We start from the raw sequence: 15,123 nt of genomic DNA on the forward strand, positions 1-15,123 counted from the left end.
AGCTGGACCCTCCCCGAAAACGCAGCAGAACGGCGAAATCGACAGCCCGTAAAAACCGCGTGTACATTGTGCCGCCACCTTGTTTCTGGGCCCGAGGCCCCGCACGAGGTTCCACCGGGCCCCCCCCGTCTAATTGAACTGATTTTCCATATTCGGTGTAGATCTTAATATTTACCCGAGTAATTACGCTTAAAAGACTCGGCTTCCGTCTCAGGGGCCCACCGCGTATGTCGGGAGCAGGACGCGGGGCCTTACATGGGGCCCCTTGTGAGGCCCCGCACAGGTGCAGGGCCCTCTAAGCGAATCGCGGGGCCAGGGGTCAAGGGACTCGCTCGGCCGCGCGGAGGGGCCCGATATCTCCGGATACTCGACGACGGGCCTACACGGGCCCACCGCGAGGGGGCCCGACCCCCCTGGGGGGATATCTAAGCCGTGCGGCCGCGTTCCGATATCTGGCACGGACGGCTGAATATAATGCCCGCGCCATGAATAATTTAGATGTTAAGAGGATTTCGTCGTAGGGGTTCGCCCGAGGCGACGCGGGGCCTTAAGGCCCCGACTCGCTTATCTCAGAAACTCCGAGGAAATCGAGGCGAGGCGATAATTCGCTATCTCTTCTGGTCGTATTAAACGCTAAAGAAAATGTGAAAAACGAATCAACCTCCAGGTATAAATTTCAGTCACTCCCAGATACTGGCCCAGACTCTCCGGGAGTAACTTATAGGTTATGTGCGCCCAATGGTGGGACTTATACCACGAGGGAATTAAATCCCACAGCCGGGAGTAACTTATCGCCGTACCGCGGGTTCCGATGTCTCTTATAATCAGGTGTTCCGATGCAACACCTGCGTCATGAATAATTTAATAGTTAAGAGGATCTCGCCGCGCGGGATGGACAATGCCGGGATTGCGATATGAGCCACGGTTGCAGTTGCGGCCGGCGGGTTTTCCGCTGAACCTTAGTAGCCGTTAAATAATAGAACGAGGGACGCCGCGGTTCCGGGTTCGTCATCTCGTTAAATTTCCACGTGGCGCCGCAAAATCAGGCCCATTATTTCCATGTAAAAAAATCGCCGAGAGGCAGACGGCAACACCTCGGGGACGTCGCGTCGATCTCTCGGCCCCGATTGCCCGGCAGGCGTGCAAAAAAAAATTCGCTTATCCGCGAATAACCCGCCGTGGCTTGAATTTTAAGTCCCACGCGAGGTGCAAATCGGGCCCCGAGCGATCGGCGACGATTAAAACCGAGCTTCGACGATTTCGCTCCTTAAGAAGTACCTTTAGGACCCGATCGTGCGATTTAATCGCACGTCTCTTCGAGGCTCCGCCGTCTGCGATTCGAGGACCTTGCGCCCAGGATGAAAAAACGACTTTTCCCACCTCCTCTTCTTACCGATCCTTTTATTTCTCCCTTTTCTCGCGGAAAGTCGCCCTGAAATATGGTCGGCGGAATAATGACAGTAGCGGGGCGTCATCGGTATCGACCAAACCGATCTTTCGGTACCCGAAGAGCCAATTATCCTGGAGGCGTGTAAAACTCGGGTGCGCGCGACCGACTCTCCCCGTGTCTTGAATTTCAATCGCCCCCAATTTGTCCGAGATGACTTCGAAGTGATCCCTAATTTATTCGCCGGGTTTCCGCGGTTCTTTTTTCATCTCCGCGCTTTTTCGCGCAACACGTGCGAACCGACGTACCCATAAGTCGAGTTCCTCCTACAGTTGACAATAATGCCTCCACTCGTGGGGGCGATTTTCTAAATAATTTTAAAAAGTTTCACGGGGGTCAAACAAAAGACATAAAAAAATATGTTTTCCGCGATTTCGCAGGGAATTCAAACGAAGGGAATTTATCTCCGAAGGGAGAAGGACTTTTCCTGGAGGCGTCACCCAGGATCCAGGAAGGAACCCCCTCTAGGGGGGGTCAGGGGAGGTCCGTCGGGCTCGTAAATCGGCGGAATACGATCGCACCAGGTGATTGCGCCGGGAACTCCTCGGGGACTTGATTTAAGTCCCGTAAAGTGAAATCAGTGCTATTAACAGCCAGTTGCGAGCCGTCCTCCGAGACGTGCCACCCATTTTGCTCCTGGCGATCGCCCGGAAAGACGAACGACTCGCCCGACCGCGGAAGCGCGGGTATATAGGAAAAAAGAAAAGAGAAAAAAAGAAGAAGAAGAAGAAGAGGTAAGAAAGGGGGAAAAATCACGGCCATTAATCCTCCGTCGAGGAGAGAGGGCGAATAAATCCCGAAAACTTGTACAAACGTCCCCGGGGGACGGCCAATTACACGGGGGACAATTAGGGCCGACGAGAGTACAGAGTGCGCGTCCAACGAGCGTCGTCGACAATGGACGGGTAAGCAATTACCAGAGAGTGGATCGACGAGAAAGGACACCTGGAATTGCGCCTTCGATTACTATACACACGTATATATATATATCGGCGGAATATCGAAAGATTCACGTACTCGATAAATTAGCGAAGAAAGAGATCAATGTAGAGTCGAGAGAGCGTCGTTACAGTCGGTACAGGTGCACGCGACTCCACTCGAGGGGTCAGGACCCCTTCGGAAGGACCTCCAAGGACTCGGTCCCGGAGATCTCGATAAACCGGCGGACAGGACACGAGAATTCGCTGACGAACGACCCCAGGGAGCCGGGCGATCGGCTACAAGGAGGAAGCACGCGATTAGAACGGCGGAACAGCGCTCGCGGTTTCTGCGGAATTCGTGTACCCCGAGTGCCGAGATAATTCGCGAAAAAGGACGCCCAAGGAGCGAGGACGCGGCCACCCCGAGATCCTACCTCCCGATTGCCCCCGAAGGAGTCGATCGAGGAGAAGGTACCTAACTCGAGGTCCCCGGTGCGGAATTAAACCGCGAGTCGAGGTGGCGTAGCGAGGGACCCTCCGCGTCCACCCAGGGCAAACTTCGGCCGATCCAGATGTCCTTTATATCCTGGCTGCATCCTGGCTAAAATTCGTCGGTTCTCCTGGAGTGGCTGGCCCCAGGTGTACCTGACACACCTTGAGGGACTCCTTTCGACGAGGACCGTCGCACCTCGAGGTGGCATTCACGAGAAAGTCCGCGAGGTCGCGTTCGCCATCCATCGACCGGGCCCCTCCACGGGGCTTGCCCCCTCCTCCTCGTCGGGCCCCATAGACCACCTCCTCTTCCAAGAAAGAGTGCCCTCGCCCGGCATTGGGCGCCGTGGGAATCGCAGCTACCGATTGGCCGGATCGATCCTCGCTTATCGATACCCTCCGCGACCCGGGGAAACCGCAGTTGTCGCCCCAACAGTCGCGGAAAAATGTCACGCTCGAACCATCCGCGCGTAAAATCGCGCGATCCTTAAATCGTACTCCTCGGCGTACCCAAAAACGGAGTCGCCGCATCAGGGGGAGAAAAAGGCGCGTTTTCATGCGGCCGTACACGCGTTTCCGCGCGGTCGTCCTCGAGGAACAAGGTTCTGCTCTCTCCCTTCCTCCCTCCCCGTCACGCGCGTACGTGGAGAAAAAGCAAGCGCGTGTTTCCGCGCGTAAACCCGGCTACAAATTAAGCGGCATTCCTATTCCCTTTCTTCATGGGATACGTCCCCCCGGTGCGCCCGATCGGGTCCTGGCCCTTCGTCCCCCAGGTCCATCGATCTCTCCGGGGGCACTTCCTCGTGTCTCGGTGACGATGCCCCCAAAAAACAGAGTTCCACATGCTCCCCTAATTTCAAAGGCTGGACCATTTTGGATTGACCCGGTGCCTCCAAAGGCTTATCAGAGCGCGTCCCGCGTTATCACCCACCGGAAGGAGGGCTTCGAGTGAGGCCTGAGTCGGGTATCGACTCGGAACGACCCATCGAGTTGCCCTTCCGTGTCCTCATATCGCGTTCTGCCGGACGGCTCGGACCCCGAGGAAGAAGGACGAGGTCGAAGGCGATCCAAGGAGCGAGACGAAGAGAAGCGCCGCCAAGGTGGACGGAGAGAGACGAGGAGAGGCGACCGCCGAGTTTACGAGATGATTGTCCTAGGGGCCCTATTCATTCGGCCAAGGAATCTCCGGGCGGATCTCTATTGTAGATTATTGCGCCATTGTCCATTGTCGCGATGGGGGTCTTTTTCAGCCGCAACCGCGGCTGGGAAAAGCGGAGGCGAGCCGCCGCCATTTTGGTCCCGCTGACCGCCGAAGGGGGACCAATGGTGTCCCGATTACAAAGAATTGGGAAGAAAGGAGGAATGAGAAACACAATACACGGTTAAACGCGAGATACAGTAAAAATGACAGGATGGATTCTCACGGCTCGCCGAAGTCCCTGCGCCGAGTTTCGTCGTCCCGGGGAGGAGGCCGAGGTAGAGTCGCAAGATGGCGGCGCGTCCCGGCGCAAAAATGACGGGACGCCCCTGGAATTCGCATATCGGCCGAATAAGGAGTCCCTTGTACGAGCGAGTCCCCGGCTCTTGATATATAAAAACCGCCGGCCATATCCACCTCCGATGGGAGGGCTCGCGGTATGCATCCTAATCGCTCCTCCTTTGTGCACCCGGGTGCATCCTTCGGGCGTTAAGAGAGGGCCCGGACCCCCGGCCTTCTTTTTCCCGGCCCCCCTCGAGGCTGACAATGTTTTAAATGTCCCCGGTACGGCATTTTTGCGCGGCCGAGGGTCTCTCCCTCTCTCCCCCTCTCGCTCTTCTTATTTCCCCTTTCTTCAGTCCTCTCGACGCCGCTTTTTGCCGACGACGCACCCCCCCGCCAGGTTCGCACTACCGATTCGCACCCATCTCACCGGCAAAATGTATCGATCTCGGCCGAATAGAAATATTATCGATAATAATGTTATCTTACTCGAGCTTCTACCTGGAGTTGTTACCTCGAGTACGAGTCTCGATTCTATGTACTCGACGCGAGCCTTCGAGATGATCCACTTACATACGTACTATCGGTAGGATTGGTGGATTGTAATTATCGGCGACGAGGGAGTGGGTTCCCTCTGCTACTTCAATTTTTACCCCTCGATCCCATTCCCTCCCCACGTCTCGACGTCGACCGCGACAGAAGGTGGCGAGGTTATCGTTCGAGCGCAGAGTGCCTCTAGAAATCGGCGGTGGGATCGAGGCCAGAATGCTCCTGAAAAATCGAGCCCAGGTCGACCGGCTCGAAGATCCGCATATGCGTCCCAATTCCCGCGGGATCATCTGGAAACCATAGCCAAGATCGGGTATCCGCTTCCGAAGCGACCCACGGATGGGGCCCGGGGCCTTGAGGCCCCGTTCCTCGTCGGACGGATCGAGAGATCGATCGGAAACCGATGAACCCCCCGCGACTGCTCCATAAATCAACGGGCCCTCTCCGAGGGCCGACGGCCGGATCGATGGGCCCGTGGATCAATGGTCGAGGGATCGACCGATCGACGGATCGATGAATCGACGGAACGATGGATCGCCGGGGAACGATGGATTCGAGAGCTCGTCATTACGGAAGCGATACGGACCCGACTCGAGCCGGGTCTCTCGTCGCGATCTCTGGATCTCTGGATCCTCGATTTCCCCACGACTCTCTCAAAAGCCCGGTCTTTCTCGAACCTCGGGTATCCGAGAATTTCCGAAAACCGCTCGAGCCGTTAAATCGACGATCTCGTCGTTACCCAGGAAGTGACGAGAGCTCACCTGTCCCCAATTTTCTGATGCTTGTCGGCGACCACGAGAGACCTGGCGTGTCCACGTATGCAAATTTCCTGGCCCTCTTCTCCTCGACAGGCGTTAAGGAAAACCCCTCCCCGATAAAGAGAGAGCAGGTTAGTGTCTTTATCCAGAGCCCACTCGGGGTTAAAAAAGATACAGGCCTTGAGTAAACCGGCTCTGAGAGTCGTTCGGATTTTGTGTGAAAAATGGGCAAAGAGTTTCTAGAAGAAAAAGAGAATCAAGCTAGGGAGAGGGTAAACGGGACAAGATTTCCCGAGAGATCTCTCGATGGTAGGCGATAGTACCCGACAGGGTACGATAGTACGACAGGACATTGTAGCAAAAGCAGGCGCTGATAGTGTCCTACCTTATCAGCCCGCTGTCGACGTGCTTCCCGATGTGGAACTCCCTGGCACCATCGACCATCTGGTTCGCCCAGGGCGGCTTGATCCACACGAGGTGTCTTAAGTGTCCCGCGTAGGCAGCCGGGAGCATCCAATTTTCAATGCTGAGCTCACTGTAAAACGCAAACCTGAATAAGGATCCAACCCTGACCCTGAGAGCTGCACCCTATCACGCGACCCTCAAAATTCCATGAAAAATTTCCTGATCGTCACCGCCTTCATTCGCGTCCTTACTTAACCTTAGATTAACTAAACCTCAAAGGAGAAGATTCGCAGGTCGCTCGTCCCGGGTGCCTTTATCTCCAAAAGAGCCTCGAGGAGACTTTTCGCCGGGCCGAGGGGCACGTAAAAGGATCGAAGCTAAGTAATGGGAAGGAAATAAAAGCACGAGGGGCATCCCTACCGGGCACCGCTTTACGAGCGTAACTTAAGCGGGAGGAGAGAGACTCGCCTCCGCTAAGCACCTGCCATATTTCATATCGAACACCTACCGGAGGATCGCCGGAAGAATGCCGTAACTGATTTCGAAAAGATGCGCCACTCGTTAAACGGCAGCAGCCCTATTAGCGCCAATTGACCCTCGTCAACGAGGCTTCTCTCCGCCGGGCCCTAGCCCTCCTCTCGCCTCTCTTCCTTTTCTCTCTCTCTTTCTCTCCCTCTCTGACCAGAATCGTGTAGAGGGGCCCCAGGTTTTCGCATCCTAGGCATCTCGTCTCGAGGTCCCCTCGTGCCCTCCGATATATCGTGCTACAATCCAACGAGTTAATTTCATTAACAGGTTCCCAGTGTACGCAGGGTGAGCGCAGGTATCGGTACGGCGATCGTTAGGAAAAATCGAGATATCCGAGCGGCGCGGATCGGCCTTAGGAGCGGATCTCCCGGCCAGATCTCCGGTCAGCCGGCAAAGTGGAACAACGGCGGTCGGTCTGTGTACTTATTGGCCGGGATATCGACGGGCAAGATCGCTAAGGCGAGACGGAAAGTAATGCTCGAGGGGTGTGCCCGACTAATTATTCCCCGTGCCCGGATCTGCATATCCTTAAGGGCAGGTTCCCGATCTTTACACATACATACACGACACACCCTAATTCGAGTCGTCGGCTCCGTGGTACATTCTAGTTTACCCCTTCCACTGCAATGGGAGGTCCAGATGTTTATGGTCTAAGTCCGAGACGAGCCTCCCTTCGGTCCTCCAATGATCTCCTAACCTCGAATCTCTTGCTCGTATTATAATCGACTTACATCTGCGAATCGTAAATGCGAGGAACGTTACAAGTTGTACCCAAGTGGCAGGCCATGGTTAATAACTTCCTGCCAGGACTTCTTGCCCGATTCTTCGACGAGTGATCAAATCTGATCCTGCTTCGCGGACCGTTTGGATTTTTGAACCGAGCGACTGGACGCGCCTGGCGCGCCATCTGGCGAGGCAGCGGCCGATCGCTAGGCGCGCGCCGAGCTCGCCGGTAAAGTCGGCAGCGCGGTTAACATCGAACCCTGGAGGCGATTCTATAGCGGACGATCGGTAAAGTCGGCATCGCCAGGGTCACGCGGGCGCCTGGTGGGCGCGACCGCATCGCTGGACGTGCGGATTTTTTCCCGTCGACGCGTTCGCCCTCGAGCCTCGTTCCCGTCCCGTTCGCACCTGCAGCTGCAGTCGCGTCACGCACCCGCGAGCTGCCCCGAGCGGCACGCACGCGTTGAGACAAGACGCGACCAGACGCGTTGAGTCGATCTCCAATTTTTCCAAAGAAGACGCCGCTCCCCTGAGACTCGATTTTCGAGCTCGCACGATCAAATTTCGCATGCTAATTGACGCGACTTAGTAACGCCGAATTTTTCGAGCTAATCTATTCGTGTGCCAAAAAAAATATCCGTACGAATAGGAGCTCTGGAGAGCAAAGCTGCATTTAAAAATCCATGAAGCTCTAGACTGACCTCAATAAATGTCTGGCATTTTAAAGCGATGAATTTTCTAATCGGCCTGACAGCCTACGATACGTGATACCTTTTATTCGCCCTAAAACAAAATGGCGACTCCGTGGAGAACGTGACGCGTTATCGACGCAGCGTCGTTGCACTACGCTGCACGCCTCCTCCGGCCTCTCCTTAACAGAGGGTGCTAATTGGGGTGGAGCATTATAATAAGTAACGGCGAGCGTATAATAATACCGTGGAAATAATCGGTATATTAACGAGCGCCTCGCGGATGACTTTCGGTCGTTCTCTCTTTCTCTCTCTCCCTCCCGGTGCGCCCAATGTCGCGAGGTTAACGAGCCGCGGAGAGGAGAGGCTTGCGTGTTTTTAATTATCCTGGAATGAGCATGCGTTTTAATTGCCGCGGAATGCGAGCGCGGCCCTCGTTAAGGAGTCTCGAGGCGCAAGGAGGAACGGCGAAGAAGAATTAAGACGCGAGGAACGGTGGCGAAGCATGCGCGATCGCCTCTCCCTCGTTCTCTCCGACGCCGGCATCTGCATTCTTCGCAGAATTTTCGGTGCACCTTAAGGAGCATTCCGCGGCGGAGCGAGCCCCAACGCCCGGATGAAACTCAAGGGAAAACTTGTATTTCATCCTGGAAGGAAAATCCACTTGCGGATCGTTACCCATAAACCGGATAATTTCCCCGATTTTCCGATCTGGCCATTCACGTGGACCGATCTCGAGCGTGATTTTAAACCGGACCTAGGGACTCCCCCAGATTCCGCATCGACGCGCCATCTGGAGGAGCATTGACGGAAATAACCCGCAAGGAGTACCGTTCGCTAGTACTCGTTACCATCTAGGGATAACGAGTCACGGGATTGGCCAGACGTTAAACCGCTGAATAATTTAAAAATCATTGGGTGTACCTAAACAATTGCTCCTTGTCCCAGACCGTGTCCGCGAGCATATCCTTGGGCACGAGCATGTCTGGGTGGGAGTCCAGATGAACGAAGGTGTTGCCTTCGAACGGTAAATGCTTGGAGCCCAGGCAGCGGTAAATAAAAGGCAGAACCTGGACGGGAAAGAGAGATTTTAGGACGACCGTTGAAATTCAATCTGTCCCGACGGTTGGGAAGTGAAAGAAATAAAGCCGCAAGACTCTTATTCCGAAGGTAATCCGTCTTTGACGATGCGCTTTCTAACCGCGTAGGACGAGGAGTGGAGCCGACGAGATCGAAATAAAAACAGGCCCCCGTAATCGAGTTCCACGCTCGCCTCCTTTTCTACCGCAACGTCAATGGATCGGTATTCATTAACGATATGTATACGTGTCGGGCCGATATATCTCGGTGAACGGAGTATATTACGACCGACCGAATCCGTGTCTCGTTCGGCAGGGGAAGTAAAAGGAACGAGCGTGGAACAGGAACCACTTTGTACGCCGGAGCGGCGGCATTCCCTCCTTATCTCCCACCACGTGCCGCCATTCGCGTCTACGCGGAGCATACAACGTGGACCCTTCCATTCGGCCCTCGTCCGGCGTCCTTTCGGCTCCCACTCTACGTCCAATATTTCCCAAGGGCACGGGAATCCTCGAGACGCTCCAGGAGTTATCCCGAGCTCCCGGACGCCACGTGGAATCCCTCTATCCGCTCGTCAAAGCCGCAAAAGGCGGTCCTCGAGAGGAACTCCTCGGTCTCCCTGAATCCGCATAGCGAACCCACCTCGTCGTGGGCCTCCACGACGTGGACCGGGATCTTCTGGAAGTACTTCCTCGTGAACGCCATCCTGGAATAGAGCTGCGGTAAGGTTGTCGCCACGGGGAGACTCTTCGAGAGGACCCACCCTCGCGAGCGACTACCGGAGCGCGACGCGACGACCCGAGAGCACTTAGAGGCCGGTCACAGACTGAGGACCACCGGTGCACCCTCGGGCGCCGATTATTTCGCGAATAATGGACGCGTCTACCTCTCCTCGCCGCGTCCAGATTCTCGCGGGACGAGTTCCTCTGCGTCCGTCTCTCTCGCTCTCATGCCGGAGATTCCCACGGCCCGGAATCGGGCTGCCGGCTGCGACCCTAACCTCTTGCGCGACCTTCGCCGTTACCTGCGCTCATCCTTGGACATTTCATTCATTACTTCGAGGCATTGTTCAGCATTCGGCATACGCAGATTTCTAACCAGAAAATCTAACCATCTGACGGCGACTCTTTTCTCCGGCGACGACCTTGCAGCATTAACTGCTTTAACGAACGTTCCAAGTTGCCAGCCCTGTCCATACTTGTCTAGGCGAGCGTCGAGCACCAGCGCCGCGATGCGGAGAGAAGAGGCACTGAGACGCGGTCGGTATGTACGGGTAATAGCGAGTTCTACATTGCCTCGGATTGGTACAATTAACCGCAAAGGGAAGGTCAGATTCCGCGTGCGAATGTAGTTTCCGAAGTTATTTTGAGTTTCTCCTGCACGGTATAACGTGTGTGTGCGAGTGTGTATGTAGCTCTAGCTGAGCAATAAATGGTGCTTCATGTATGCACGAGCTTCCAGAAGCATCGCCAGAGAGTGATACTATTCCACGATTGGGTAAGCTAATTCATGAGTAACCTCACTAATCGATGGTAAGAAGTTCTTTTTAAATATTCCAAATTGTAATCAATTTTAATAATAATTGTATTAGTGAAAATGACAGACGAAGACGAGATGTCTGTTTGGAATGAGCTGTCTGGCATTCCTGCGGACCCTCCTGACGTGAGAGACAAATGCTCTCAATGCAGGTGACGTTGAGAAACGAATTTCGTAGACTAATTTGCATGCGGTACAAGTGGCAATCTTCTAATTCAAGGTACATCGAATATAGATGCTCATGAATATTTTCTGTAAACAGGAGGCCAGCAGCTGTCTGCTGGTGTGCAGGACTGCCGAAGGAACGGCTTTGCCCTTGGTCCAAGATAATCATCCTGCAACATCCTGCGGAAGCTAAACGTTGCCTACGCACTGCTCCGATGTTGACGCTGGCTTTGGAACCAGGCAAATGCATCACGTTTAGGTATTTTAGTTCGATATTTGGAGATAAGCCTAGAAAAAATAAGTGTCTTTAGTCTTGTAGGGGCAAAAAATTTCCACAGTGCAGGCATGAAGGACTGGCAGAAATTTTGAACGATGAAAATACGATTCTGGTTTATCCGTCTCCTACAGCGGTAGCAATCGAGGAGCTCACTCCTGTTGGCACAAATGGCCAGACGCCATATAATTTAGTACTGTTGGATGGTACTTGGCCACAAGCAAAAGTAAATATCAATTTATTAATCTGTAACACGATTTAAATAATTTTATTATTTCCATTCAAGGCTTAATTAAAGATCATTTCATAGGCCATTTATCACTCGAGTCCATCACTGTGTTTGCTTCGAGCCTGCAAACTGGTAGGAGTACCTGCAAGCGAGTATATAATAAGGACTCAACCAACTGAAGGATGTTTGTCAACCCTTGAAACAGGAGCATTGGCTCTCTCTATTTTGGAAAGTAATCCACGATTAAGAGATGAGATGCTTGGCCCTCTTCGTCATCTATGCAAGTAAGAACTCGTTTATATGATTCAACATTTTGAGAACGATAGATTCATATCCTTGCATGATTTTCATCAGATTTCAGTTAGAAAATGGAGCAGTCACTCATCAGAGTAAAGAATTCCTGATTAAACAAAAGACCTATCCAAAACTCATTGGCCGAAGATTGGCCAAGCAGCTCCGCATCCTGACAGAGGATTCCTAGCGAAGACACTTCTTGAAAGTCACTTTTCCTGCGAGATTGTACAATATTTTCTTATTATGCCTAAATGTAATGCATCGAGGAAAAAGGAAGGAAATTATTTAAAAAATGACTTATGGTACAGTTTATTTAAATTAACTCCGCATCCAAGAGAAATATTAATAGATTATTTTTTTTCACTATCTAAAACTGAGTTGAAGCTAAATTTGATGTTTCCTTCACTTGGATCAAAGAAAAGCTTCCACGCAATGGAATGCTGACTTGTAACATCGATGATGTTTCGACAAAGATGTACTCCTTGTCTTACAAACGGATACCAAGATATTGGTGTACCAGGGACTATGTCTTTGGTGGGGCCTGTAGATACCATAGTATTATTGTCAAGTTGCCAGTCTACCCACAAAGCTATACCATTGTACTTTCCAGTCCTAGAAATATTGAAAAAATCATAGAGTTAATAATTTAATCTTGACTTCAAAAAATATCCAATTGAAAGAAAAAAAACATACGTTAAAATAGGAACCGGTGAAGTGTTTTGCAGCTCAATGTAACGATACTCGTCTACACTATCATAGAAATCCACTTCCCATAATTTAAAGGGGAGACTGAGAGCTCGACCAGGGTATTCCCAAAGTGGCTGAGCTTCCACCGGGGCATCGCTAATGTCACTTGACTTTTGAACTAACTCATCGAACAATGCGACATCAAAGCCTTCACATGTACCGAGAGGTGCGCGAATTTTTTGAAGATCTTTGAACTCGACGGCGATTCCCCAAATGGTCATTCCAGCTGGAATCCTTGGAATTTCAGGTGGATAATTTCTCATAAAATACCAAAACCGAAGATTATCCCATGGTAAAATGGAGAGTACAAAGTATGGCTCTCCAAAAATAAGATCCACCTTTTCTGCACAGTCCTGTATTGATTGGACGATTTGAACCTTATCGGTTAGTCCATTTGTATCCACGAAACTTTCCATCGTTCTACGAGACAAATTATTATCCTCCAAAAGAATAACTTTTGCACCCAACTTAGCCACTGCTAGAGCTAACAGACAACCGTCTGTAAGACACAGACAAGTATAATTCGGCTTAATGTGCTTCTGCAAAACTTTTAAAAATTTTTCATTACGTTCCTGGTCATTCAGCTGTCCGATACGTGACCTCGAATATGCTATATGCAGATAACAGTCACACACCGGCCCCTGACGGATCACACTCTGTACTCTGAAATTGAATATATTTTACAGTATCTGTAAACGGTAACTAATATTGGAAAAAATTACTTGAAATAATTCTCAAGAATTTTGTGGCATAGACTCACTTCTCTTCATTCTCTATGTGAAACCACAGAGAGTAGTCATCATGTGATCCAACTAGAGTTACCTCTTTATCTATAGAAATTGGAACTTCGACAGGAGGATAATAAATTGCCTGTAACCAGTGATCTCTCCAAGGAATCTCTTCTGCGAGTTTACTCAAACTTGCACCTTCAAGTCTTTTTATTTTTGCTTCAGGTCTTGCCCATACAGGTGCACAACTGAGAAGAATCTACAAAATCCCAAGACCTTCCATTATATTACACTGCTCTTTTCAGTTTTTTGTGTGTAGAAAATTTTACCTGTCCCTCAGTGTCCATCTCTAAATCCCACCAAACGAGAATTGCATGTGCCATTCCGGTAGCGATTGGCTTGACATGCAATGCTATCATTTCTTTAAGTTCCAAAGAAGTTTTGCTAGACCAGTCAAACCTATTAACGTAAAAAAATTTAATTACGCAACAACTTTACATCTCTGAACAAAATTCATACTTAAAAATTGTCTGTGGTGGAAGTAGAGGAGTGAATGAATCATAGGGTATCTGCGTCAGTTGTACATCGTGTACAGCAGACGATCCAGGGCATGTTTCCATAACTGGTGGTGGGACAATTGTACTATCCATGACACCGATAGAGTTTATCCTATTCCAGGACCGAATACTAGGACTCTCGACTACTTGTGCCCATAGAGTTCCATTATTTGGCACAACAATACTGCCTTCCTAATATACCACAAGTATGATACAGACTTCATTTAAATATCATCTTTCGTAAATTATACTTTAATAAAAGACAATATGCGAACCTTACTTCTAGGAGCTCCTCGTGTGCATGACGGAATGTCAACAATGCCCCTTCTCCAATTAATTCGGTATCAAATACTTCCGTAACTAAAATATTAGCTCTTCTGGCCATATCCTTTCCAAATCCAACTGTCATCTTAGTCGACCTCTTGCGTATTAATTTTATCTGTTCTCCAAATCCATTTCTTTCAATGATTTTTGATGCACAATTAGCCATGGGTCTAAATGCCTGGACAGTAAAGAAATAATTCATAAAAATTATTTTACAAACATTTCAATAATAGGATAATAAATAAGTTAAAGACCTCGCAAGCTGTGACAGTATCTGCTCCACACTTTGCAGCCATCATCGCCAATAATCCTGTACCTGTTCCGATGTCTAAGACGTGTGCCTCTTCTCCCGATTCGTGTTTCTTCCTAATTGCAGCCTTTAGAGCTGTGTAATATTTTTCATTCTGGAAAATGAAAAATTCAACATAATCGTATTAAACCAGTTCTACCACACAAATCTCTCAGTGGGTCTGATTCTTACTCTTTCTCGATCATGCAGCATATCTGCGAAAGCTGTTCTGGCTATTTCCTGGTAGAAATCATAATCGGGGTGTTTCTCTTCCCAATTGGATTCCCCTGTTATTGGGTTCAAATATCGTGTAAATACGCTCATTCTTTTAACTGTATAAAAGCACCGAAGAGCAAATGGAGCAAATGTCAGCATGTATATACTGGACAACAATTCCAATGTTTTTTCATTCACGTGAATTATACAAAACCAATATTCAAATGTTAAGGAAAAAGTAAAAAATCAGTGCCTAATAACAAAAGAATGCTCGCACGTGCCCCAACCCGACATATAGGTTATTTCTTGTCGATAGGTTAGGAAGTCATTTTTTCTTGTGCATTGGAAACATAATAATTGAAACCTTCTGGGGGTCTACTACGTTGAGTTCATCTCTGGTCGAACACCCGCGGGCTATCTTACGACGAGTTTGCACCGAGGCTTAACGCGCAGCTCGGGGCGCATCCATAGACTATCGGCCAATAGGAATGAAGCGTTAAGCGCAGCCATAATCGGCGTAACCGCGCTCAATTCAAATATTGTTATAAAAATTCACGCCAGAAAGTTAATTTAAAAGTACGTTCTAAAAGTAAAATTAAGGGCGTGATGATTTAATCCACAGGAAATTAGTCTGACTATTAAATGTTAAGCTTATTCATTTATTACAGTAATCGGAAAATAGAACACTAGCTA

At 50.3% G+C, this 15,123-nt stretch overlaps 3 protein-coding genes across 3 annotated transcripts in view; 1 reads left to right on the forward strand and 2 right to left on the reverse strand.

Moving 5' to 3' along the window:
• Positions 1-9,878, reverse strand: part of LOC105701843 (UPF0489 protein C5orf22 homolog) — a 274,460-nt gene extending 264,582 nt beyond the window's left edge. Inside the window, exons 1-3 of the mRNA XM_012428962.1 lie at positions 9,714-9,878; positions 8,916-9,061; positions 6,032-6,181 (exon numbers count right to left, since the gene is read on the reverse strand). Of these exons, the coding sequence (XP_012284385.1) occupies positions 6,032-6,181; positions 8,916-9,061; positions 9,714-9,776 (359 nt within the window). The 5' untranslated portion in view covers positions 9,777-9,878. The remainder of the gene's footprint in view (positions 1-6,031; positions 6,182-8,915; positions 9,062-9,713) is intronic.
• A 599-nt stretch (positions 9,879-10,477) lies between these two features.
• LOC105701806 (DTW domain-containing protein 2) lies at positions 10,478-11,863 on the forward strand. The gene is made up of 6 exons (XM_012428882.2): positions 10,478-10,568; positions 10,663-10,759; positions 10,870-11,031; positions 11,092-11,272; positions 11,357-11,559; positions 11,630-11,863. Exons 1-6 carry the CDS (start codon positions 10,517-10,519, stop codon positions 11,754-11,756), a joined length of 822 nt encoding a protein of 273 aa, XP_012284305.1. The 5' UTR covers positions 10,478-10,516; the 3' UTR covers positions 11,757-11,863.
• A 12-nt stretch (positions 11,864-11,875) lies between these two features.
• On the reverse strand, positions 11,876-14,751 carry LOC105701805 (protein arginine N-methyltransferase 7). The gene is made up of 8 exons (XM_012428881.2): positions 14,407-14,751; positions 14,180-14,329; positions 13,882-14,103; positions 13,564-13,793; positions 13,374-13,503; positions 13,077-13,303; positions 12,263-12,979; positions 11,876-12,181 (listed from the first exon to the last, which is right to left on the reverse strand). Exons 1-8 carry the CDS (start codon positions 14,587-14,589, stop codon positions 11,920-11,922), a joined length of 2,121 nt encoding a protein of 706 aa, XP_012284304.1. The 5' UTR covers positions 14,590-14,751; the 3' UTR covers positions 11,876-11,919.
• Between the last annotated feature and the right edge of the window lie 372 nt (positions 14,752-15,123).

Source organism: Orussus abietinus, unplaced genomic scaffold (assembly GCF_000612105.2).
Source record: "Orussus abietinus isolate OABI.00-Male unplaced genomic scaffold, Oabi_2.0 scaffold24, whole genome shotgun sequence".
NCBI classification, from domain to species: Eukaryota; Metazoa; Arthropoda; class Insecta; order Hymenoptera; family Orussidae; genus Orussus; species Orussus abietinus.